Raw genomic sequence first — 26,095 nt, forward strand, 5'->3', positions numbered from 1 at the left:
TTTAGTTGGGCCGAAATCCCGGCGGTACTGCAATACCGGGCCAACCCGCGACAGAGGTGGAGCAAGCCCCTAGCACTCCGTCTGATTCCAAAAATCAGTTTAACATTTGTTGTTCTCCAATGGAGAAACTATCAGATGTTAAGCTGATAAGAACAGATACTACACTTTGATCTTAGCCATAAGGCCGAGAAGCGATAACTTGAAGCTGGAAATCAGCCACCACCTGATGACTGTGCGGCTAGAACTGGTTGGGAATTATAGTGTCACAAATTGATTTCAACTATTATTGCTTACTTCAAGGGGTGGAATTTCACAAGGTTTATGGGCATATATATCTGCAGTGCTAAAGCCTCTGAAATGTCAGCAACTAAACGATTGGATTGAATGGAATAGAATAAAGAATTTAACTGTTTTAACTATAAGAATCAGTATGAGGTTAGTATAATTGTGTTACCTATGGAGAGCTGCATTAGCTAAATTTGAGGAACATTTTTCATCATTTATGATTAGCTAAAGGTTTAATTTCGTTCCGGTGAACAAGAAACCCCTTTATTTTATAGGTATTTGAGAGACCCTCCCAAGCTATAACAAATATCAATTAGTCTTAATATTTTCTTTTTATTTATATGCGTTAAATTAGTGTTGTTTGTAATGTTTCATTATAAAATATGTTAATGCAAAGTGTGTACTAATTCCATGACATCATCCATCATTTCTCATCCTCACAATTCATCTCCTATTCCAGTTTAATGATTGATTGATCTTTGCTCCTTTCATAAATAGTTTTTTTTAAGCGTTCTTTAAATTTTTTCCGCTATTCTTGTCGTTCTCAGTCAATATGCAATATAATTGTGTATTCTTTCGTTTCTGTTTTCTTTTATTTTTTTTTATCAAAATATATCAAATGCTAACTTATGTTTTAAAGCTTTCTATTTAGTTATTGTATTACAATTCTGTTAATTTCCTTTATTTTTCCGTTTTGTGGTCTTTTCGTTTTTGAATTAGGCTTTCAATATAAAAACAATTTGGCAGCTGCTTCTGGAGTCAATTGAAAATGCAATTACTTGTTTTATTTGATTTTTATCTACTTTTCCGCCTTTGAATACACGAGTATATATGAATTTTATCTAGTAGTCAAATCTAAGCACTAGCCACACATTAAAATTCCTATATTTAGTTTGTCTTTTACTGTTAGCTCTCGTTTTAGTTTATGTTTGATTTGAAAACATTTTTGATTGGTCAAAGATAGGATTAAGGGGTTTATTCTAATCCAATACTGTGTACGCGCTCAACAACAAGATAGATTTCCTTTGGGTCTCATACAACTTTAGGCTCAAAATTACAGGGCGGAGCAAAAAAAGACTTTAAAGGAATGAATCTTTAAATCCATTAAAAAATATATTCAGCAAGTTTCGAATACTTGAAAACATGTGCACTCTTTTGGTGGTACAATTGGGAATCTCAGAAAAGATTTTATTACGAATTCTAGTGTAGAAATAATTTATAACTAAGAAAAAGTAAAAAATAAAGGATAATCTCTACATATCTCTAAGAAATACATATATGCTTTTTCAACTATATTCAGCAATTGATGAAAAACACTACACTGCTTTTGTAGTACAACTAGGAATCTCAAAACAGACTGGAATTAGATTTCAATCGTACAATCAAATTATTAATTCATAGAAAGAAAAAGCAAATATTTTGTACAGCATTTCTAGGTGAAAAATCTATTATATTTCCAGCTTTTCATTTCATAGCGAACTGTTACCAGTAAATGTTTCTTTTGTTCATGTAGACAACCATTAAGTGTGTTAATTAGTGTTACTACATCATTAGGACTTATATTAGTAGAGTATTTTTTGTTTTTAATTGTCTTGAAAAAACCTCTATCAGACCTCAATCAAGTCGCGTACACAGACTTTTCAACTTGTACTGTAGATATATATCTAGTTTTGTGTTATAGTTTTTATCCACTTAAAGAAACATTCAAGTGAAAAGCAAAGCCAAAGAACGAGTATTTACAAAGTGTATTTATGGATCGAAGTGGGGACAATGCAATCGAGTTTATTGTTTTAAAAGATATAGTATGTATAAATTAATCGTTTAATCGTATAATAATTAACTTAAATACAACTCGCTCAAAGTTGCTTGCAAAAGGCTTACAGAAAGCTCTTACGCGTCAAAAGAAAAATTAGAATTACAGAAAACATTCGAGAAACAAACAAAAAAATCACAAAAATACAAATAAAAACCGAAATTTAATTAACTTTTTCAATGAAACGTAACACCTTTATGGGGGTATGAAATGCATTAACAATTTTCATCCACTTGGGGGGTATAGGATGGTCTTTTAGTTCAACTTTCTCTCTTCCATCTTGATGCTCTTCTTTCTCCAAAACAAAATTGAATTTTGCATACGATTTCAGGGCGCAAGGCGTTGTCATTATCATTATATATTATTCTTGCTATCCAGATCCGAATCCTCAGGCGGCATTTTATAGTATGTAGCTGAAAGTGTCTTTGGGGTTGCCGCTTGCGCCAGATATAAGAGAGAATTTCCAATGCTTAAAAGTACATGTTTTAGAAAACTAAATAAAATATATAGCATATATAATTCGCTGCCGAATCCATTATTAAATGTGATTATATATATAGCAGAAGGCGTATAGCCGTCTGTCTCATTATTTCGATGCAATTTAGTTGGTAAGTTTTGTTCTTTACTTAAACTCTATTGGTTTTGTAAACGAGATTCGAACATCGCTGTCACATCGCGTATTGAGAATTGTGGTGAGATCTTTTCTCTGTTGCTGCAAGAGGGATATATGGTGCATATTAATAGTCATAAAGGTCAATGGGATATCTCCATTTAACACTCACTTGGCGCTCGCATTGCTCTCGGCTGCCAACGAATTCCTTTGTGGCATGCGCTCACGCGGCAGGGGCTGCGGCGGTGGGCCACGCACCAGCCCAGACGACGATGACGACGACGATGCTATCGATGCTGACGATGATGGAGCTGCCTTCTGGTTGCCGTATTTCTGGGCAGCCGTTTTTACACTCAGAAGCGTTGTGCCCACACCACCTCCACCTGCAACTCCACCACCACTATTGGTATCACAATTTTGATTCTTCTCATCGGAAATGCTACGCACACGCTGCTGCTGTTGTCCCTGCTGTCCATTTCCTTGCCCCACATAATCGCTGGGCACTGTATGTAGTGTGCTCTCAGAGCCACCGCCCGGTACACGGGCCAGTTGCTTCAGATTCATGTCCATGTCCTTTTGCAGTGAGTGCATATCACCGCGTGACTTGGATTTAATGCGCAACGACTCCGTGGCGGGGAAATTACTGTCGTCCGTTGAGTTCAGTTCCGTTTTCGATCGCGACTTCAATGTGTCGCCATGGTACTTCTGTGTCAACTGCTGGCGTCGCTCCTCCTTGATCTTCTCAATGCGCTCGCGATCGAGAATCACTCCCGCGACCACACTCTTTCGTCCGACAGGTGGGGGAAACGGTGTAGCTGATGCTGGCTGATCTTTGGGTACATTATTCTGTATGAGGGAAATGCGATTCTCTGTGGTGGGAGTGATGGCAATCGGTTCGGGTTCGCCGCCGCCGCTGCTGCCGCGCTTCTGACAGATCTCCTCGGTGATGCTCATGCCCGGCAGCCTCTTTGGGGGATTCAAAGTCTTGGGACGCGTAAAATCGAAGCTCTTGCGGCGATTGTTCATTTCTGGCAGTTCTGGCAACTTGCTCAGCGACAGATCCTGCAACTGTTTGCCCCCAAACTCACGCACAAAGGCATTCTCGTCCAGCGAACGCGTGATCTTCTGTGCGTTGTTCAGTTTCTTTAGTGGAACAGGTGCGGGCATGGCCTTGGGCATGGACAGAGGCACACTCAACTCATTTGGCTTCTTCATGGAGCCGCCGCGCACCGAAAAGTCAAAGCTGGGCAGCTGCTCCACGGGAGAACTCTCGAATTTATTGGCCAACTCCTTGACACTGAACGATGGCGATTTGCTGACTGGCATGGCTGGCATTGGTGCCAGATGGAGTTCTGTTGGCAGCTCGTGCTCCTGTTCCATGTTATCGGGCAAACTGTCGAGACTATCCAATTCGATTCGATCACTGTTGACGACTGGTTTGAGGTCTGGATCTAAAATGAGTTTCATTTCCTCGCCACGTAGATTTTCGTAGACTGTTTTCGGTTTACGTAGCTCAATGTTTTCGTACAGCAATTGGGATTCCTGCTCATCGTCTTCGGTCAGTTCCTGATGCTCCAAGAGCTGTTGCTGTTGCTGCTGCTGCTGCTCCTTTTCCAATTGCAGCAATTGCTCTGTCATCTCTTCCGCCTTGCTGGCACACACATCGTGCTCCTCCTCCTCGATCTGCTTCAGACAGGGGGGCCGCGTCTCCTGGTCTCTCAGCATCATCTGATTGACTTCCGTCACCGAATTGCGGAAGAGCTTCACCTGCTCGTACACGATATTCTCGTCAAAGTTGGTTTCCAGCAGCTTCTGCTGCGGCTTCTCCTTCTCCGGGGACTTGTATGTGATGCTTATGGTTGACTTAATGGGACTTGTGGCTGCCACCAGTTTGTGCAGTCCATTGCTGGGCGTCTGCTCAAAGTCCTCGTACACCGGGGAGCTCTCCTCTGTGGCCAGCAGCGAGTGCATGCTGAGATGCCGCTGCAAATGCTGGTAGCCGTATTCGCTGGGCGTTACCGACTGACTAGTGTTGTCCGTGAAATTCGAATTGTTGGGCGAGGCAGCGGCTGCTGCTGCCTGCAGTTGTTCCTTCACGGGCAATGTGGCCGCACGATTCGCGGGCTGCGGCAGGCGTGGCTGCACTGGTTGCAAATCTAAAGACAACTCTCGTTTCAGGGCATTCATATCACGCTGATCCATGTCTTGGTGATTGTTAAACTGAAACACAGATCGTTAGAGTTGGAAAGAAGTATTGTTTCATTCACTTACATGCTGTCCCAGACTCTCATGAGAGCTACCGCCTCCCATCAGCAGCTGCTGCTGCATGTTGGAGGATACCCCAGAGATGCCCGACATGGCTGAGGTTCGCATCAGTGGCTCCATATCGTATTGGGGTGTGGTCACAGCCGAACTGTTCTCAGAACTCTCCTCCGTGTCGCACAGCAGCAGGCTGTATCGTGGACTCCTTTGAGGCGTTGTGGGTGTGGCCACCGATAGCTTTCCCTGCGAATCGGTGGCATCTGGCGGCAGTTCCACTCGGGGTTTGGTGCGCATTGGTACCGTGTTATTGCTGAAAGAGATTACAGATGAATCACAGTTGATACAGAAGCCCTTCTTTTGTTCCATGATCTACTCACTGCACTGCGGGACGTGGGGTCTGCTCTGGCTTCCCCCCTTGCTGCATGAACGTCCCCTGATAGCTAAATCTCTCCTTGGCCGCCTGCTGCTCCTTTCGCTTGGCCCCCAATTGCACTGAGGGATAGCTATACCGCGCCGAGGCAGGAGATGTGGGTCCTGGCGCATGCGACCTAGCGGGCTTCGGTGGCGGATGCACTTCCACGCTGGCAAACTGTTGCTGCACCGTCGGCGCATGCTCGGGCGTGCCGCAATCAATAAACTGTATATCGCAGAGCTGATCCTCCAGTTTGTAGCGCTTGCAGCAGTTCTCCGCACCCGCTGGCTCGTGGCCGCAATGGTGCTGCGGCCCCGGTTGAGCCGCTGCCGCCACGGCAGTGGCTGGCAATGGAAGAGGCAGGGCCCTGGCCGACGAGGGAGACAATAGATTGAGACGCGGCTGCTTCTTGGGACTGGGATTCACGCTGTTCGTCTGACTGGAGAACTCCTCGGGGCGGGCGCGCATTATCCTGCGCGTGGCGCATCCCGACGCCGGGGGGACGTTTTCTTTGCCCACACGCGGGGAACTGACGAGCGATTCGCTCTCCGAAAAGATGCGCATCTCCGGCTCCTCACGATCGAAATTGAGCCCCAGCTCTGAGAGCTCCCTCGAGGGGCAGGTGGTCACGTGTCCCCGCTGGGGGGACTGCAGCAGATCAAAGTACGAGTCATGGGAGACGCTGCGCGAATGACCCACTGTCCGCAGGCTGTCAATGGAATTGGAGCGTATGCACAGCTCCATGGGCTTGGGCTCTCGTTCGTGTGTCGTCTCCAGCAGCTCTATGGATTTGGGCTTGTCGTGCTTCGAGAGCTCCTTGCTGGCATGCGCATGGGAGGCCTGGACAAAGCTAACGCGCGAGGACACAGGATCCAATTTTCCGACACCCGCTTCAATGGTGATCTTGTGGCTGGGATCGACATTGCCCTGACGCTGACTGCGCGTAAAAATCGACTTCCATGAGGGCGTTTTGTCTGGTTTACGCTTCTGCCAGCTGCGTGGCGCCGACAGCACTGTGTGGTATTTGTCGGGGAGACTGGAGGGACCTCCCCCCACCTCGATGTAAGATCCTATATTGGTGGCTGCGTTCCCAGCAGCAGCAGCGGCATTGGTGTTGCTGCTGCAGCTGCTCGCCAGCATGCTAATCGGCAGCGAATGCTTCAGATCTCCCCCCTCGATGCGTGAGTGTCGCTCTTGGGCCTCCTCCAGGCTGATGAGCTTGGCTCCTCCTGTGCTCAGGCTCTTGGGGCGCTCTACCATACCCAAAGATTGATCCTGTTCGCGTTGTTCTACCAGCAGGCTCTCGCAGTCGGTGAGTGACTCCAAACGGAGCTCTCCTCTCTCGCTAGGATTCAGTGCCACTGCCACTGGCAGCACACTGTGACGCTGGTCCTCCAGAGCATCGAATATGTTATGGCAATTCCGTATCAGGTACTCGGTGACCACGGCCTGGACGCCAACGCCTCGAAGGGCGGCCACCCCACCAGACTCGAGGGCAGGGGAACGCAACAAATTGGGGGCCCAAACAATGGCCAGGTTCTTGTCCGTCATGCCAGTGCGTTCGTGATGCTGCGAGACCTTGTACAAATGCTCAGCCAGATATTTGAGGGTTCTACGGGAGGGAGAAAGAGTTATTATTTATGAAAGATCTCCTGCAACTCCTCCGATCCCTACCTGTAGTGTGGCGGCGGCAGCTTCAGTACCGTCTCCTTCATCAGCCTCAGACGCTCATCCGCCTCGTCGGCCTTCACCTGTATGGCCTCCACGAAATTGTCGTAAAGCTGGTAGGTGCACAGAGGATTTGGCAGCTCACGGAAGTACATTTTTAGCAACGAACTGACGGCATGGATGTCCTGTTTCATCTCCGGATTGCCTAGATCCGGGACTCGTTCCTCGTCAAAGGCGCGTCTCAAACGCTGGATATTCGAGGTGATGCCAGAGAGTCGATAGATGCCATCGATGACACCATAGTTCTCTATAAACTCCGCACAGGATCGCAGGACCATGGGTATATCCTGGCCGCTGTTCAGCAAATGTTCCGACAAATCGCAGTTGAACACCCGTTCGCGGTAAATGCCGCTCTGTTTGAGCCGTCGCCGCGACGGACGCGACAGGATAAAGGATCGAAAGAAGGCTATCAGCTTGCCATGTTTTCGCAGTACTGGCTTCGTGGGGGAGGCATCCAGATGGCCCACTAGGGGCGCTGGCATGGGGAAATTCCTCGGCACCTTGTCCCCAATGGTGGCCACGCACGACTGCGGAAAGAAGCCCACCTCGTAGAGGGACTTTTGCAGATGGGACTTCTTGCCGCGCCACCAAATCGACTCGGCGGGACTGGGCATGTCGATCACTGAGATCATATCCCCCACTTCGATGTTTATTTCGTCCGGGGCCTGGGCCTGATAGCGCCTCACGCCATAAGCTGCCCCCACCGCCGGGGTGTTGATGGTTCGCTGCGTCTCGCCATCGGCCAGGGGCAGGCGTCGCCCCTTGTTGTCCAGCTGCAGCCACGTCAGGATGGTGCCGCAGGTCAGGGAATCAGAGGCAATCTTCGAGAAGCGCTCCAAGTACTTGCCCACCGCATACTCCACATCCGTTTCGCTCGGCAGCTCTTCGGCCAGCTCTGCCATGTTCCTCAGGCCACTGATCTTTCGATCGTACACACAGCGATGCAGCATTTCGTCGAGCAGTTGCATATTCTCAAAGGATCTTTTGATCAGAAAGGGCTCGCAGCGCTGCGGACACACACGAATGATGAACCAACAGCTCTCGGGGGAGAAGCTCCTCAGCGAGCTGTGCGGCAGATCCCCGCCAATCGACTGGGAGGCTATGCTGCTGCCCATGTGCTCGGACTTGTCATCCAGCAGCTGGACAGAGAGGGGTCCCAGTTGTACGCGCTCGTAGTGGAAATGTGCGCACTCCTCTAGCTTGGGAAAGCGACACGATTTCTAGGTAGACAAATCAAAACATGAATCAGTCTGAATACTGATGGAAAACTCAAGGAAACACTTACGGATGTGGTCAATGGCTGCACAGCCATATGCTGGCGACTGGGCTTTGGTGGCGGGGGCCCCATTGGCACACCCAATCCCAGACCCAATCCCAGTCCCAATTGTGGACTGCAGCTGGAGGATGCCTCGGTGGAGGCATTGGAGATTTGTGATGTGTTCATGGAAGCAAACATCTCCTGGTAGCTCAGGCCGGGCAGACTGTCCGCTGGCATTATTTTGAAATTCAACTGCGCGCTGATTGCCGCCGCCGGGGCATCCATTTCGAACTGCAGCGGGGGATGGGCATCCTTTGTGGTGGGATGGTGGCAGCCGGCAGCGGCGCCACTTCCGTCGGTTGTGGCCAATGCATGCGAATGCAATTGCGATGCCAAGGACGCGCTCACCTTCTCGGACATGATCGCTTCGGCTCTCAAACAGTCAGCAACATCTGTACAAATAAATCCAGTAATAATAGAAATATTAGTGATGTTTTGTGACTGTAGGTAATTTATATATTATTCTCTAGTAATTTTCACAGATTTGTGAACCTTCAAATGACACTGATTTCGCCAGTGGGTGATTAGAATTAAAATTAAAATCCCCCAACAATGGGGGAGACCTTCAATTACTATTCTGACTCTCAGGTTGCCTTTCGATTCCATTTGCATATACGGTGTACACTGTACAGTGTATTGACAAAGTATATGGCCATGTCTGTGGGAATTTCGACGAAATAATAAGAGTTCTAAAGAGCATAGCGCTAGCAAAATGTAAGAAACCCATGAGAGACCCAGCATGGAAGCAGTAATTACTTGAAGCCGGCTCCCAGTCTCTGACTATTCCCAGTAAGCTCCCACAGAAAGCACAAAACTGAAGGAAAGTACACTCGTACTTCCCCGAGGCATCGTTTAAGCATTCAATGCTCGTTTAGGCCCGAAATCGCGTTTACTTTCTAATGGCACGCACGATCTGTTTCTTTTATCAATTAACCCAAGCCCAGACCCCAACCCAGAGCCGCGACCCAATGGAACGGAACCAAGCCCCGGTCGGTGTCTGTCTGGCAGGCTGCCCGTTCCAATATGTTCTACTTTTTGGGGGGCTAGCGAGCGGGCTTCTACTCCACTCTCTCCTCCTGTGAGACCCACTCTCTCTCTGTCTGTGAAATGGAACTCTCTGTGGTTCTCTGCTGCTGTTCCAAATGAAAGAATAAGGTCACTGGCTCAGACATCCTTTGTGGCATGGATATATGGCTGTGGCACTCGCATATATCGCATCGTATCGTATCGTATCGTATCTCTTTCTATAAGTATATACAATAAATATTTATTAAGTTCAAGCCAGTTGGGGAATGGGGGATTGTTTATCGAATGCGAAATGCATGCAGCAGCAGCAGGACAACCGATGATGACTCTTTCTTTGGTTCCAGACGGGCATAGTAAGAGTATTCGCTTTTATTAAGTATATAGATTCCAGATTGGGTTCCACATTGGAGTATAGCCCACATTTAGACTTGGAATTTGAAATATATTCAAAATATATTCTTAAGAACCAAAGTGGCTTCCTGTCAGGGTATCAGCATCGGTGGCACTCACAGAAAAGACTTTTTCCTTTCTCGTTTTAGATGATCATCATGATGTTGCACATGGGGGGGGGGGGGGGGGGGGATGCCTAGCGGTAGTTCTGATTTACAGGCAACACGAAATGCAATCGCCGCCAGGCTTTGGAGCATTTAAACTTTCATAAATTAAACAGAAAGACAGACAGACGGCTGGGATGTAGGAGAGTGGGGTGAACAGGGGGAGCTGGCAGCAGAAACAGAGACAGAGCCCCAACGGGCCACGGGATGTGGCAGACGCGACAGACGAGACACCAACTTTTGCAGCTAACAAAATCATAGAGCGGGACGGATAAACGGGTTTTTCAACTCTCATAGGAGAGGCGATAGGAAGAGCTGCATCTCCCCACAGAGAGAGAGAGAGAGGGAGGGAGAGACCATGCTCTGGGGGCCGTTCATCAAATGCAGCAGCAGCTCCCCAAAGCGCAACAAAACCATTAAAGCAAATGTTAACGCTAACGGTCTCAAAATGCAGCCTCATAAAGAAACGAAAAACAAAACAAAATATAAAAGAAAAACCAACGAAAAACGAGAAGAGTAAAGAAAATAAATGACAAAAAATAATCAATAAGTGTGCATATAAAATCGGATTTAAACAAACGGCAACGACCTGCCAGGGAAAAAATATACACACACATGGACAAAAAAAATACAACTAAAGGCAATCGAAATAGTCCCATGCGACAACGCGATACCCTCCCTATTAATGGGTATCTGTAACTGTAACAAAAATATATGAAATATGATTTCATTTGAGTGAAAAATACTCGTATCGAAAGCTTTTCTATTAGGAGGGGAAAAAATCATATGAGAAGAGTTCTTAGGAAAAGTTCTCATTAACAAAAGTGTACGCTTTAATTTTGATTTTATTATAATGATATAGGTGTATACGAATCTGGCAAATAAGAACAAGAAAGGAAGAACTTTAAAGGTTAATACAAAACAAGAGACTATTTTCAGAATAAAATGAATAATTGATCAGAATCTATATAGCTATTATATGCTCCGAGATCCCAAAGAAGATATGTTCAAGGTCTAGATCGAATAGATCATGAATACATTGCATATTAACGTACTTTATACATCCCTTAACACCTGTAATCTGTCATAAGTATACACAAATGAAATATACCCTCCTCATACCCTGCAAATATCAGACGTCAACGACCTGTGAGGAAAAACAAAAGATCTAACCATCGAAATGGCGCTCGTAGTCCGTTATCCAACAAATGAATGAATGAGTGTGCGATAATATAACAGAATGTTATCCAATGAGTTTCCAAAGATTTCCTATTGTTCTCTGCCGTTGGGAAATCTCTAAAGAATAGAATATGATTTTATCTCTTTATAGAATTTCACTTGGAGGATTACCTTAAACGCAATGTAGAGCCAGCCATTGCTGGTATTTTCGGTGTTTGGAAGTCAACTAATATTTGCTTGCTAGCGAAACCCCAATTTATAGGCAGGGTCTTATCATCTTTCGAATTCGATTTCGGTTTCCTAGAACGTAGCAGGTCGAAAGCTAGAGATCTCGGGACGTGAAAATGGAAGGCCAAATGCAAGAAAAAATCCACCGATATTTCAAAAATTGCATATAATTCCAGGACTGGATTTCTTCATAGAAATCTTTTCTCCACGAATTATGGGTTCCCTGAATTCATATTTTTTTAAAGTTGAATTAAGTTTATTTTGAACTTTTCAAGGAAAATGTAATTGGAATTTGCCAAAATTCAAAAATAAGTTTTGGAGGTTGCAGGCAACTTTCAGTGTGGTTTCTGGGTTATGGGTTTCTTTCTTCTACGATATGATTTTCCCCCGAAGAATCTCTAAACGTGTCCATTCGCTTATGTAAAATTTTAACATCGAATTAACGTCTTTTGCACCCGAGGAACAGATCGCCTCAGATTTCCCAATCAATAGGTCTCCTGTAGTTGTTTTTGCTGTAGAAAACATGTTTCCATGCTCAAACATTAAATTAATCTTGAAAATCAAGTGTTTGGCTAAAAAAAACACAATGTAACAATTGATTGCATCAAAAGTTGTTTGGAAATACACGTATTTTCATCTCTCACAAAAGTTATGCCTCAAAAATCACATAATCACACTTGTTCACATAAGAGTCTGTCTGAAAAAAAAAAAAAAAACAACAAAAAGCCAAAATCGAGAGATGGTTGGTTGTTTTTTTATCTGCTAGCTGTAGCTGCTGTGCATATTCAATTTTCTCGATTGCTTGATTGCCCGATTGCAATGAAGACATTTTCCCAGCCTCGAAGCTACGTTTTTTGGTTCATTTTGCTGCGGACCGAGACCGAGTCCGAGACCGGAGAGCCTCACTTTCTCCAATCAATTAAACACTGTCCATGTCCAACAGTTAGATCCCATGTCCAACAGTTTGTTTCGGGGGGTAAAACATTTCAATCGAGAGACTCATCTAATACTATGAAATAACTTAATATTGGACAATAGTTAATGGTTTTTTAATGACTGTGTTTTCCTTCTGTTTTTCAGCTCTACTTTGCTGCTGCCTGCTCCATCTCCATCCCATCCCGTCGCTGTATTCTGACCCAATTCGATGGAGAAACTGAAAGCTGAAGTACATTTGACAATGATCTATAAAGAAAAGCAAGACTGGAATTGTTGGTGCGTGCGAGGAGGAGGAGGAGTGCAGTCTAACTAGATTCTCGAGAGAGAGAGAGAGAGAGAGAGAGAGAGGAGGAACAACATGCCACATGAAGTGGCATAAAAGCTGATTGTTGTTGTTGCTGTTTGTGCTAATTTATGGCTTAAAGTGGGTCACTCGTTCACTCGGCAGAAGCCGAGAACCAGAGAGCCAGAGAGCATTTTCTAGAGCAAACAATTGCAGTGAATGATGCCGACCATAAAAGACTTACGGCTACGGCAAAATGCATGCATAATGTGTGCTTAAAGCTAGCATTCGACTCCGAGTGTCCGCCTGTCTGTCTGTCTGTCTGTTTACCAGTTAGTTAGTCAGCCAGTCAGTCACTCGTGACATTCATTCAGTCATTCACTCACTCAAACGACAAGTGCCCCATAAAGAGGCTGCTGCCCGAATGATGTGCATCTGAATGAGACGGATACGCCGAGGGGCAATTAAATAGATCTCTTTAGGATTTCTGCAGCTCATACATTTCCAGTTTAATTATGAGAGCATCCCACATCCTGCATGTAGAGCCAGAGTCTTCTGCTTTAATCTAGTATTAATTAGATCATATGTTAAGGCATGCAAGCGACCATTCGAATGTAGGTTAAATCAATGCAATAGCTGGTTTAAAACCAACCAAAAAAAAGTGACCAGATAATGGGGATTAATTGAGAGAAATTACTTGGAAAATTAAGATTTATTCAGTTAGAGAAAATGGCATGGCAAAAAGAAAACCCACACTATTTAAATTAAATAATAATAATAATTTTAGAAATACAAACAAACTGCAAATTAAATAGAAAAAGTGATTTCTAAATATAAATAATAATAAATATAATAAATAACAAAATACAAATAATAAAGATGATTTTAAATATAAATCAATTAAAAGGTCTGGGATCTGGGTGCTCTCTCCAAGGATTTCTGGCATAGCTGCATAGACCTGGAAAAGAGGAGGAGACTTCTCCTGTCCAGCTCTTAGTAAAAACAGGCTGCAACAAATGTCACAATATATCCCAGAAAGAAACAATAGAGAAGGAGAGCACTCTTAGAGAACTCTTAGACTCCGATACCAGCTCCTGCGTTTACTTATAATTATCAATAAATATATACTTAATATACATTAAATAATATTAATGTCAAGGGGCGATCAGGAATTTCTCTTTAAATAATTGTTTTCAATTTTTCGAGTCGATAAACTCATTTCTGCCCCAAAACTAGAGAATCGCTTTGGATCATTTCCAAAGAATACTCTCCAACACTCTTTGTCGTCTGCGGCTTGCCCTGCAATGATTCGCGGAGCAAATCGATTGGTTTAAATGTTTTTTTCTTTATATTAAAAATGTAAATAATGTCCCAGGAGAGCTTCTGTTTCTTCCATTTCTCCTTGAGCATCGTGTTAGATCCTTTTCTAACCATTCGATGACACTCTTAAACACTCGATTGTGGCCACAGATGATTCACATTAAATTTTAGATGAATGTAAAATGATATACGATATAGTCAGAGAGACTCTGGAGAGACTCAAATAAAGGCAAACAGAATAACAAAATGACTAATGGCTGAACATCAGAAGTGATTAAACGACGGGACCAATTTATGCCGATCCTATAAACTATGCGATCTGTCGCATCGCAGCCCCTTCTCCCCCAACGAGACGAAAATCATGGAACAAATTGCAGCCCAAGGCTAATCCGGTTGCTGTCTGTCCCCCCCTCGTGGCTCCATGGCTCCATGGCTCTATGACTGTTTGCTGTTGTCGTTAATCTGTTGAACAGCATCGTCGCCGTATCAATCTACGCCCCACAATCGACTGCCAACAGGCAGACAGACAGATCTCTGTGGCACTTGTACTTTTGGGTGCCACTGCCCCAGTGCCACATGCCACAGAGCTTCTGTTGGAGTGCGGAGTGCCACTGTTCGATGGTAATCTGATCTGCCCAACGCTTCGGTTGACTCATCATAAGGGAGATTTGCTTACATTCGATACGATTACAATACCTACTATATACATTTGTATTGTTTGCAGGGTTTTGTGGAGTACGAAGGGTATAGCAGAAGGGTATTGACAGCATTCCAGTAATTTCGAAATCTATGTATCTTTTACTGGACACAGAATACTGGGGATTCCCAACCAAAAAAGAATCGTTTTACATATTTTTTAAGCTCAACAGAAATCAACAGAAACTTGTGGTGCCTACAATTTTCAAGCGATAAAGCTTAGTTTTGGTGTGATTATACATACATGATCGGATAAGTATTACATATGTATGTATGGAAATAGGTGTAACTGTCACATTTCTGAGAATAGAAAGCTCTGATTTGGTATGATTACATATAAAGCTATAATCTACTTAAATACCAAAAATCATCTCGATGGGATAATTATTTTAGTGTAGACTAGCACTGTACTTCTTAGGAATTTCCAATTTCAATTTCCAAACACTTAGTAGTCGTTTTCTTTAGATATTGAATAGTTGAATACCTATTCAATGATTGTTCCTTTAGTTTATCCAATTAATCTGAGTATCGCTCAAAAATGTTCTCTGTTGGGTTTTTCCTCGAGCAGACCAATCGATACCCCACCCTAAAACCTAGAAACCTCTTCTGGATGACTCACAATGAAAAGTATTGGGACCCCGGACCCCGTGGTGGGGGCTAAAAAGAGAGCAACAAATGCAATTAGTCGTAACTGGCATATTAGTCAACGCCTCTGCTCTTGGCCTCCGCTTGGAGTCCGCTGTTGGCCCAAGCAGCTCTAGTCGATTTCATTATTTCTAACCAACGGACACACGACTCCCATGGACGGGGCAGACCCCACGGCGGACGTCTCTTGATTGCTGGAGCTTTTCAAACTTCCGTTCACACAATTATGCACACACGTACCCCAGCCACCAGACCGGACCTGAACAATCGCACGAGAGTATATGTGCGCCTATAAAGCAGGTGCCCGCCCCATAGAAAAAGCTTATGAAAGAGGTAGAAAACCTTTGGCGGATGAATGAAATTTGTATGCCCTAACCACGGCAAAGGCAGGTATTTAAAGTTAGTTATCGTTCAATCATGATTAAGAGATGTAACAGAGGGGCAAGAGATCTTGCAGATAAGCCCTTGATATTAGATTAGATATATTTCGTTGTAAGTTCAGTTATCTCTTTGCCAAATTGTTTGCAAAGATTAACAATCGTCAAATACCAGATGAAAGATGTGTCTATCCTGTGACAAGTATCTCAAGCTGTAATCTGGATATATATCCAGAAAAACAACGTTATGTGTGGTGTATATTGTATGTAATTCTTTGATATTGGTGGGTTCTCTCTCAAATTATTATAACTACCTTTTACAAAACATTTTTATTAGCCAAAACCAGTGATACTTTGTAATGTAATATGTATGGCAGTATGTTGAAAATGCTTTCAACTTTCAACATAACGAGTATCTTCATGGAAAAAACTCATCAAGAGACATTTGTAAGGGGATTTACGCAAGAAGAAAAAATACGAAAAAGTTCAGCCGATAAAAAGGGGAAAAAAGTTGAGAAAATAAATAGAAAACAAATATTAACAAGAAAAAAAAAGTAAGAAAAGAAAAGCGAAATCGTTTGGATGTAAATTTTCTACTTTGACATTTTGTTGCAGAATTTCGCTTCCTCCGGGGTATGGGGCATGGGGTAATGGCCCCTGCCTCAACAGCCCTGCTCTATAGAGACAGATACCCCTTGCCGCTGTCCCCTTCGCCATAAAGATCTCCGCCACTGCCCCTTAATGAGACCAACCATAAAACCTAGCCTCCTAATGTCATTTTAACGTTGACGACAAAACAGGTACACCATAAACGCACACATAGATACATGGACAGATGCATAGATACAAATACGCACACACAGATACAGATACAGCTACAGTCACATAGACCAAACAAAAGTTCGTATATATTTTTTAATGGAAGTGAAAGTTTGATTTTTTGCGAGTAAAAATATAGAAAACACGGAGTGGACACAGGCGGCATAACTAAATATTTAGATATTTCGTAGCGCCAGCGCACATGCCAAATATTTATAAAAACAACAACACAACGAGATAGAAAAAATCGAAAGCAAAAAAAAACGAGGGGGAACGTTGTGAGTTGCTGCGGACACCGCAACTCTACGGTTATACCCGATACTAAGTCAGTATGGCTCTCCTCTGGCAGACGCCGCTAATATTAAACGACACGACAAAGAGTGCGTGCGAGAGAGACAGAAAATCAGTCTGAGCTACGCGCTGCGTAGCCACTGCAAATTGATTTGTTCCTTTTGGCTATAAAAATGATCTGATCTGATCCAGATTCACCAATCTGATAGATATGGTCATTATCTATGATTCTGCGTTTTTAGTTTTCTCAAATTTGCAATATTGTGGATGCAACAGATTTTCGTCCTTTGTGGGGGCGGATGGGGGTGGGGCGAAATTCTGAGATATACGTTTTATAGTGACATCTTAAAGGAGTGTGTGTACCAAATTTGGTTACTCTAGCCTTAATAGTCTCTGAGATTTGTGGTTGCCTCAGATTTTCGTCCTTTGCGGGGGCGGAAGGGGGTGTGGCGAAATTTGGACAGGAAACGGTCAAGGTCCGATATCACAGGAGTGTGGATACCAAATTTGGTTGCTCTGGCTTTTATAGGTTCTGAGATCCTTGAACTCATATTTTGCAATTGGCAAAACCGACCATGAAACCTGTGTGTTAGAGTGAGACAGAGCGAGAAAGAGTGATATTGTTTTCGTGATTCTGGCTGTAATAATTATACGATCTGGTTCAGATTTTGCACTCTAGAAGATATAGTAAACTTCTACGATTCTGCGTTTTTAGTTTTCTCGTATCGTCGAAATTGTGGATGCCACAGATTTTCGCCCTTTGTGGGGGCGGAAGTGGGCGGGGCAAAGTTTTGAAATATTTTTGGAGCAGTGACATATCACAGAAGTCTGGATCCAAAACATCGTTGCTCTAGCTCTTATAGTCTTTGAGCATTAGGCGCTGAAGGGGACGGACAGACGGACAGACGGACAGACGGACGGACGGACAGACGGACAGACAGACATGGCTCAATCGACTCGGCTATTGATGCTGATCAAGAATATATATACTTTATGGGGTCGGAAACGATTCCTTCTGGACGTTACACACATCCACTTTTACCACAAATCTAATATACCCCAATACTCATTTTGAGTATCGGGTATAAAAAGTGTAGAAAAGTTGTACAATAAAAATTCACATTCCAAAAAATATGCGAAGCAGCTGCTGGCCGACTGGAGGAAGGCACCGAAACAGCGACAAAAATATTTAGAAACAAACGTCAGAAGCAAAGATACACAAACCATAGAGACGGAGACCACAGACAGAAGCCGGCCGTTTAAACAATTTAATTTAATTATTATTCATTTCTCTACGAGAAGCTGGCAGCAGGCGGCAGACGGCAGACGGCGAACGGAATACGAGTGCCTCGTGCATATAAATTGTTGAAATAAAGTGTTGAATTTCAATATGAAACAATAGCAATAACGAGCAACGATCGAGGGCAATTGGCACAAGCGTCGAATGAGAGTTCCATAAACAAATAAAATACACTAAACAATGCGATAAACAAATATTGTATCTTTCTTTTTATATGAAAACTTTTATGGCTTGTTTTTCAGATTATTGTGGGATCCGCAATAATTGTGGGGCTCTATGAGAACTCTTAATCGACGGTGAGAATTATTTGATCTATAGGAAATCGGTATTTATATGTATTATATTTTACTATTCTTTTTTTATTATTATTTTTATTTTATTATTATTTTTATTTTATTATCATTATTTTTATTTTATTATTATTATTATTATTATTATTATTATTATTATTATTATTATTATTATTATTATTTTATTATTATTTTATTATTTCTTTATTATTACTTTTACTATTCTTTTATTTCTTTTGAAGAACTATTTTTATACCCGATACTCAAAATGAGTATTGGGGTATATTAGATTTGTGGTAAAAGTGGATGTGTGTAACGTCCAGAAGGAATCGTTTCCGACCCTATAAAGTATATATATTCTTGATCAGCATCAATAGCCGAGTCGATTGAGCCATGTCTGTCTGTCCGTCTGTCCGTCCGTCCGTCTGTCCGTCTGTCCGTCTGTCCGTCCGTCCGTCTGTCCGTCTGTCCGTCCCCTTCAGCGCATAGTGCTCAAAGACTATAAGAGCTAGAGCAACGATGTTTTGGATCCAGACTTCTGTGATATGTCACTGCTCCAAAAATATTTCAAAACTTTGCCCCGCCCACTTCCGCCCCCACAAAGGGCGAAAATCTGTGGCATCCACAATTTTGACGATACGAGAAAACTAAAAACGCAGAATCGTAGAAGATGACTATATCTTCTAGAGTGCAAAATCTGAACCAGATCGTATAATTATTACAGCCAGAATCACGAAAACAATTTCACTCTTTCTCGCTCTGTCTCACTCTAACACACAGGTTTCATGGTCGGTTTTGCCAATTGCAAAATATGAGTTCTAGGATCTCAGAACCTATAAAAGCCAGAACAACCAAATTTGGTATCCACACTCCTGTGATATCGGACCTTGACCGTTTCCTGTCCAAATTTCGCCACGCCCCCTTCCGCCCCCGCAAAGGACGAAAATCTGAGGCAACCACAAATCTCAGAGACTATTAAGGCTAGAGTAACCAAATTTGGTACACACACTCCTTTAAGATGTCACTATAAAACGTATATCTCAGAATTTCGCCCCACCCCCATCCGCCCCCACAAAGGACGAAAATCTGTTGCATCCACAATATTGCAGATTTGAGAAAACTAAAAACGCAGAATCATAGATAACGACCATATCTATTAGATTGCTGAATCTGGATCAGATCAGATCATTTTTATAGCCAAAAGGAACAAATCAATTTGCAGTGGCTACGCAGCGCGTAGCTCAGACTGATTTTCTGTCTCTCTCGCACGCACTCTTTGTCGTGTCGTCAAATATTAGCGGCGTCTGCCGGAGGAGAGCCATACTGACTTAGTATCGGGTATAACCGTAGAGTTGCGGTGTCCGCAGCAACTCACAACGTTCCACCTCGTTTCTAAAGTGTTTGCGACTCTCTAGAATTGATCTCTAAGGTTTATCTGTGTAGGCAGTAAGAATCATAAATTTATAATAATTAACAATAAATAAAACATTTATTATAATTATAAGAATTTAAAAGAATTAACTCATGCAAACCTCTAGCAAGTCTATTCTATTAACTATTCTATATTTATTTTATTCTCTATTTCTCTGCAAATTCATTCAGAATTGTTGCTCTAAAGACTTTGTGGCGACATGATCTATCTATCTATCGATCTACAATCTATGCCTTTAGATTATCCTGTGCATAGGAATTTGGTATTTCGATTCTCTATCTTTAGCATATCTATTAATACAACAAAAGAAGCAGCAGCAGAGGTAGCAGCTAAATAGTTGACAGAGCGACAGGAATTCCTATGGTTTATTTTCTCTATAAATAGGGCATTGATCAAGTCCGATCACACGATTCAAAAGTAAGAGATTTCACTTTTCACTGATTCAAGAGATAAACCACTAATTAGGTGGGTTTATCGATCAAGTTTTTAATCAGAGAAGATACCAAAAACGTTGAAAGGGAGGCACAGATTTATACAACGATTTTGGGCTATAAATGATCACAAATTTAATTTTCTTTTACTGTAATTATTTCTGATAAAACGAGCTATTAGTTTACTGTATAAAGCACACATTTGATCCATTAATCTAGAAGTATACTGTACGCAATATCAAACAATTCGATTCTTTAATACATATGTAGATGTGTTATATTTAAATGTTGATCTTGGATGAATGAACCTCATGAGTGACTGATAAGAGACTTTTGTGATCAAGCATTCAGTTTGCTGGATGGGATTCTCATTTATATAAATAGGAATATCCATAGAAAACCCATAGGAAAATCCCTATAAATGGGAAACTTCAAAGAATGTAGAATAAAAGTTCCTCCTGGAAGCCATAGAACGAAAAGGTAGGGTGGAAAAAAAAACCCTCTGATATGATATCCAATGAAGAAAATGAGGACTGTTCTGTGCAATCCATAGAATCAAAAGTACTCTCCAGAGCAGCCATAAAAAGTAAAAGTACCTTCTGAAACCCCTGAAAAATCCTGGGTACTTTTTTTTAGCATATCTCGATTTTATCTATTTTCAGAGATAAGAGTGAAAGTGAAACCGATATTTGTTTTCCCCTGTTTTTCCATGACTCATTAACGTGTGACACACAATACGGAATGTTCTTTTTTTGCTGTTTTTATCATCGAAACACGTGTATAATTTACCTCATGAATCATCGACGCGATTTGAATGGAATGTAGAATAATAGGATCTATAATTTCATGCAATTATTATTCAAGAGGTATACAGCGAGTCGGTGTTTGATGTCTGTATGATATCTCGTATGTAGATCTCGTAAATTTTAAGAAGGTGTTTCCTTATATGGTACTGTAGACGACTCTCCCCGTAGATGGCCCCCGCAAATCAATAACAATACAAATTATCTAGATATATGGGCTTCAACACTCTATAAACAGTCGTGTCTATGAGATCTAACAGTTTTAAATAACAATCGGATTAAAAATAAGGCAAACATTGCCAAAAATGGGATTCCGGTTTGGGAAAACAAAACAAGAATTTTTGGAAGAGAGATAGATCGTTTAGGTTTTCAAGGATTTATGAATCTTTTTACTCAAAAGTAATCCCTTTTTTTAGAGAATTTCCATGAATTCCAATTGAATAATTTCCCTTTGGATGAATCTATTTTCTTTTGATGCATGCATGCATTTTCCCTCTTTACCCTTTTTCTTTTTATATAATTTCCAATGAGGAATGAGGTACAATCCCATCAGTGCATTCCCCATTCGATGCAGTCCATCAAGCACGAAACACGAAGAGCACCGAGCCCCAAGCAGACAGACAGTAGTACATACATCGAATCCAACATTTGAGGGGCATTTTGATGGTTTTTGTTTCATATGAGTTGGCACTAACGACCATCGGAACAACAACAACAGCAACCACAACGAAATCATCAGCCCAGTTGTCAGTTTTAATTGAAATCAATTGAGCTCAATTATTTGATATGCGTATATGAAACGAAAACCCCCAACAGAAACCAGGCAGCACAGGAGGGAAGAGGGCCAACCATTGATAACCGAAGCTAGGGATACCCTTTAAGGGCCAATGTCTTGTGGTATAGATCTTGGAAGAACTTTGAAAAATCCTTTTAAACTGCAGGATAATCTTCAAAGGAATATCTTTAGAATAGGGCTATCAATGGATGGTTGAAGGTGGGGATACCTTGAAGATAAATCAAACTTAGCTTAGCTCAACAAACAATTTAATAAACAATGAAGTTTTCTTTGCGGAAATTCTATTTATAACCAAATCTTTCTATAAATTCCATTCCAAAATGTTCCCAAATCTATTCGTTGTGGTGTCTAATGTTGGTTATGTTCCTAATGATCAAGAATTTGTAGATTATGTGCAAACCCTTTCCTTTTTCTTCTCTTCCCTGAACACATCTCGTCGTAAGAGCCATACCCTCTCTTTGGGGAAGGGTACAACAAATTAGAGTCCCAGTCAAAGGCAAAGCCGAAGCCAAAAAATTCTTAAAGTGTTGTGTGGGCTTGGCATGCGGTGCCTCCTCCCCTCCCCCAGCTCCAAACAACAATAAACCCACCGGTACTGGGGGGCGCGTCAGTAGCCAAATATGGAGCGAATTTATAAAGAATTTTTTGTTGTAACATTTTCATGTAAGCAAAAAAATAACAAAAACTAAATGCGAACATGAGACGACGGCGGCGGCGGCGTCGGCGTCAGCCTGGGATTCCGATTCGCCTACGGAATAAACAGGTGTAAGCAGTCATAAGAGACAACAGGCGAAACGAGAGAGAAACAAAACAGCGACAGCGAGAGAGGGAGAGAGAGACAGAGAGAAATAAAAGGAGGGAAACGACAGAGCAACGAAAGGCAGAGAAAAAGAGTAGAGGGGAAAGCAGAAGTTTTTTTGTTGCTGTTTATTTTTTGCCATTTCTTTGTTGCTTTTGTTGGGTGGTGTTTTTGTTAACTCATGAGGAGGGGTCAGACACTGGTCAACAAAAGTTGGGAGCAATAATTAAGTGTGCAACAGACAGTCTGCAAAAAAACATTATAATTACATCTAAATGATATGCAAAAGTACTTTTTTTGAACCCAAAATTACACAAAAACTGCAAAGTCATGCAACAGCTCTAGAAAATATAATAATATCTTAAGATCAGTGGATTGTCGTACCTGTAATACGATTGGATCTTGATATGGGTGCTCTGTTTGGTCGCAAATATAAATAAAGCTATTGTCTATCGGAGAACCAACAAATCATTCAAATCGGATCAATTTTACAGTCAGAAAAGTAACATTAAAGTGACATAAACTCGTTTCATATGGAATTCCCATTGTCCTACCATTTTCTCCCATTGTTTAAGTATTTCCTGAATATTTCCCGCCATTTTTACATTCCAATAAGATCACTTACCAATGGAATACAAGCCCTGCATACGATTAGGGGTTCCGGTTATCCTAAAACTGGAATGTGGACATTTCAACCCCCTGGCTGCAGTCTAGTGTGTAGTGCAACCCCTGCTGTCTAGTGTAGTGCAATGCCGCTTCCAAAAAAACCAAACCAGATGCTCCCTGCCAGGCCATGCAAATGTAACCCTAGAGAAAGGGGTTTCTGGTATTGTGATATTGGGAGATACGATGTTATACGATGCCTGACGATGGAGCAGTGGCATGGGGGGCACACACGGGGGGCAGTGTGGCAGATGTGGGCAGTGGGTAAATGTAGTATAATGTGTAATAAGGTTAGGTCCCCGCTGCGACGAGGTAAACGCTCTGGTACCCTGCAGCGGCGCTGCAGAGCGGATGTTTGAGTTGAGTGCACAGCTACCGAGGCGCAACGAAATTAATCGAAGCTCAGAAGCTCCCAGACAGGCGGCTCTCCGGCACTCGTCTCACTCTTCTCTCTCTCTCTCTCTCTCTGGTTATGCTCTTGCACAGCGACTACCATATATGAATGATGTGTAGTATATATGGAGGATGGTAGTAGATATATCTGGCCAACTTGACACGTTTTTTCTGCAACAGGCAGTAGTCAACTTTGCTCTCGTCATCGTTGGAGCCGAGCCCCACAGAGGCAGCAGAGCGCGGGCGGGGGGCAACACGGGCTATGAAATGTGCCATAATCGTGCGCAGTCGCAGCGCGAATCTTTTTTCCCAAAGACGTGAGCCACATAATAATAACAGTATGGCTTATACATATGTACTCTTCGTATGATGTACATGTACATATGTACGAGTATGTATATTTATGTAGTATGTATGTACTTATGTACGAATATCAGACATCGTAATAATAAACGTGAAAGCTTGGCCCCTCACATTCCCGCACCGCCATAGAAAAATGAGTCAACGCGAAGTGAAAATGCTCTCATAGGATGCATAGCAAAGAAATCTTCAGATATGATAGACTTGGGGGTGGATGGACGGGTGCTATAGGAATAAGACATATTTAATAGAATCCCCTAAATAGAGAAGCAAAGGATCTACCCATAAGTGAAGACTAATTGTACTGATCTTTAGGATATTTTCCCAATCATTATCCAATTGCCTCCTTTCACCGAAACTCTTTGCGGTGCGAAAAAGTGTATAAGGAAAAAGTAAATGTGGCCGAAAAGCGAGCGAAAAAAATGAAAGGCCCGGCCAGGAGCGGCTTTTTTTTGGAAAGTAACGGCAAAGTCAGTCAACAGAGAGGGGTGGAAAGAGGGTATGGGGCATTAGCGAAAGAAGTGGGAAAGAAAACAGAGAGAGGAAGAGAGGGAATGAAAGGAGGTACAGTACGAGGATAGGGAGGGAGAAGACACATCTGCAAGAGAAATAGGGAAGGAGAAGGATATTCACCGAGAAGGCGAGAGGGAAAGAAATCCCCTTAGAGAGAGAGCGAGCGAGAGAGAAACAGATGGAGAGTTCAATGTCAACCACAAAACTTTTTTTATGCCTGCTTCCGCTTGAATCCGTGGGGATCCATGTAATACACATACATTTGTATTTGTACATGTTACATGTGTGTAAAGCACGACCACACCTAAACATTAAAAACAAGAAAATAAATTTCCTTTTTTTTCTGTTGACCAAAAACAACAACACGTAAAGGCGGCGGCAGACGCAAACAAACACACACACAAATACTTGAACACACAGCCAGTAAGAGAGATACACTGCAAATGGGGTGGAATGACAGACAGACAGAGAAGACAGATAGACGGCACGGCGGACAGTTAGGCGCAAGGCATATGGTGGAGTTGTCTCAGGTGTGTGTGTGTGTGCGCGTATGTAAGAGGAGAGCGGCGGCAGGCAGCAGCAGGGTGACAAAAATCTAGTGTGAAAAACGCTCATACACAGACACTCATGAATAAAGCGTAATCATAAGTATATGAGTGCCTGATAATGCTTTCAATTCGACAAAACGACGCCGTAAGATGGTAAATATGGCTCTAAGCTGTATTAAATGTAATTACCCTCTTTAATACAGTTAAATACAGTAATTTCGCTGAAAATTTTCATACATACCAACTATTCCAATAGCAAAGCGCGAGCATAATGCGTGGGAAACGAAACAACACACTTAAACAATGGGTGAGAAATGGAGATACAGGATGGATGATGACAGCAGCAGAGCTAGTCCTCTCCTTCCACACGCACACACTTCAACTTGCCCTTTCCCGACACACACACCACACACTCTTTCACACACACTTCACTATCATCCCGTCAAAAAGCGGGGAATAATTTGCTGTTATTTGGCACAAAACGCGTCTTGGAAATTGGATGATGGGAAAAAATACTGGAAACAATGCCACAATTAAAAGACCTCTTCAGGGGTCTCCCTTTGGGAAGACGTCGTCGCCAAAACGGTGCTAGAGCTATTATTTATTATATCTTGTTGTTGCTGCTGCTGCTTATGCTCTTTTTTTTCTGCTGCCGCCGCACAATACACTGACACACATTTTTAAATAGAGAAGAGATACTTTTCTTTCCTCTTCTTCTTCAGCTTTTCAGCATATCTCTTTCTTCTTTAGCTTGACACTCTTATGTAGGGGCTGGGGGCAAAGTGAACAATTTTACACACCTCTCGCTATGTCGAATGAAACACTGGTCGTGTAATAAGAGTAATATTACAACATTTTATCAGGGCTTTGACTGGCAAAGAGCAAGAAGCAAAAAGACTTTAACGGATCGCCGTTTGCGAACGGCAACGCGACAAGACAACAAATGTGCGGCCCGGTGTGACCGCGGAGTAATCAATGGAATATA

At 42.6% G+C, this 26,095-nt stretch overlaps 1 protein-coding gene and 1 non-coding gene across 3 annotated transcripts; both read right to left on the minus strand.

The window, feature by feature from the left end:
- LOC6902330 (U2 spliceosomal RNA) lies at nt 1-196 on the minus strand. Its single transcript, XR_053166.2, has one exon. It is a non-coding gene; the product is annotated as a U2 spliceosomal RNA (small nuclear RNA).
- Nucleotides 34-26,083, minus strand: CdGAPr (GTPase-activating protein CdGAPr). 2 transcript variants are annotated; one of them, XM_015181417.2, is made up of 7 exons: nt 25,911-26,083; nt 8,396-8,820; nt 7,057-8,330; nt 5,348-6,994; nt 4,980-5,280; nt 2,881-4,928; nt 34-2,810 (listed from the first exon to the last, which is right to left on the minus strand). In XM_015181417.2, the coding sequence occupies exons 2-7, from the start codon at nt 8,786-8,788 to the stop codon at nt 2,732-2,734; spliced, it is 5,742 nt and encodes a 1,913-aa protein (XP_015036903.2). In that variant the 5' UTR covers nt 8,789-8,820; nt 25,911-26,083; the 3' UTR covers nt 34-2,731. The 2 variants fall into 2 exon arrangements, with proteins under 2 accessions (XP_015036903.2, XP_001355750.3); XM_001355714.4 differs by having other exon boundaries at nt 25,352-26,083.
- Nucleotides 26,084-26,095: the final 12 nt, after the last annotated feature.

The sequence above is a fragment of the Drosophila pseudoobscura genome, chromosome 4, assembly GCF_009870125.1.
Source record: "Drosophila pseudoobscura strain MV-25-SWS-2005 chromosome 4, UCI_Dpse_MV25, whole genome shotgun sequence".
NCBI lineage: Eukaryota > Metazoa > Arthropoda > Insecta > Diptera > Drosophilidae > Drosophila > Drosophila pseudoobscura.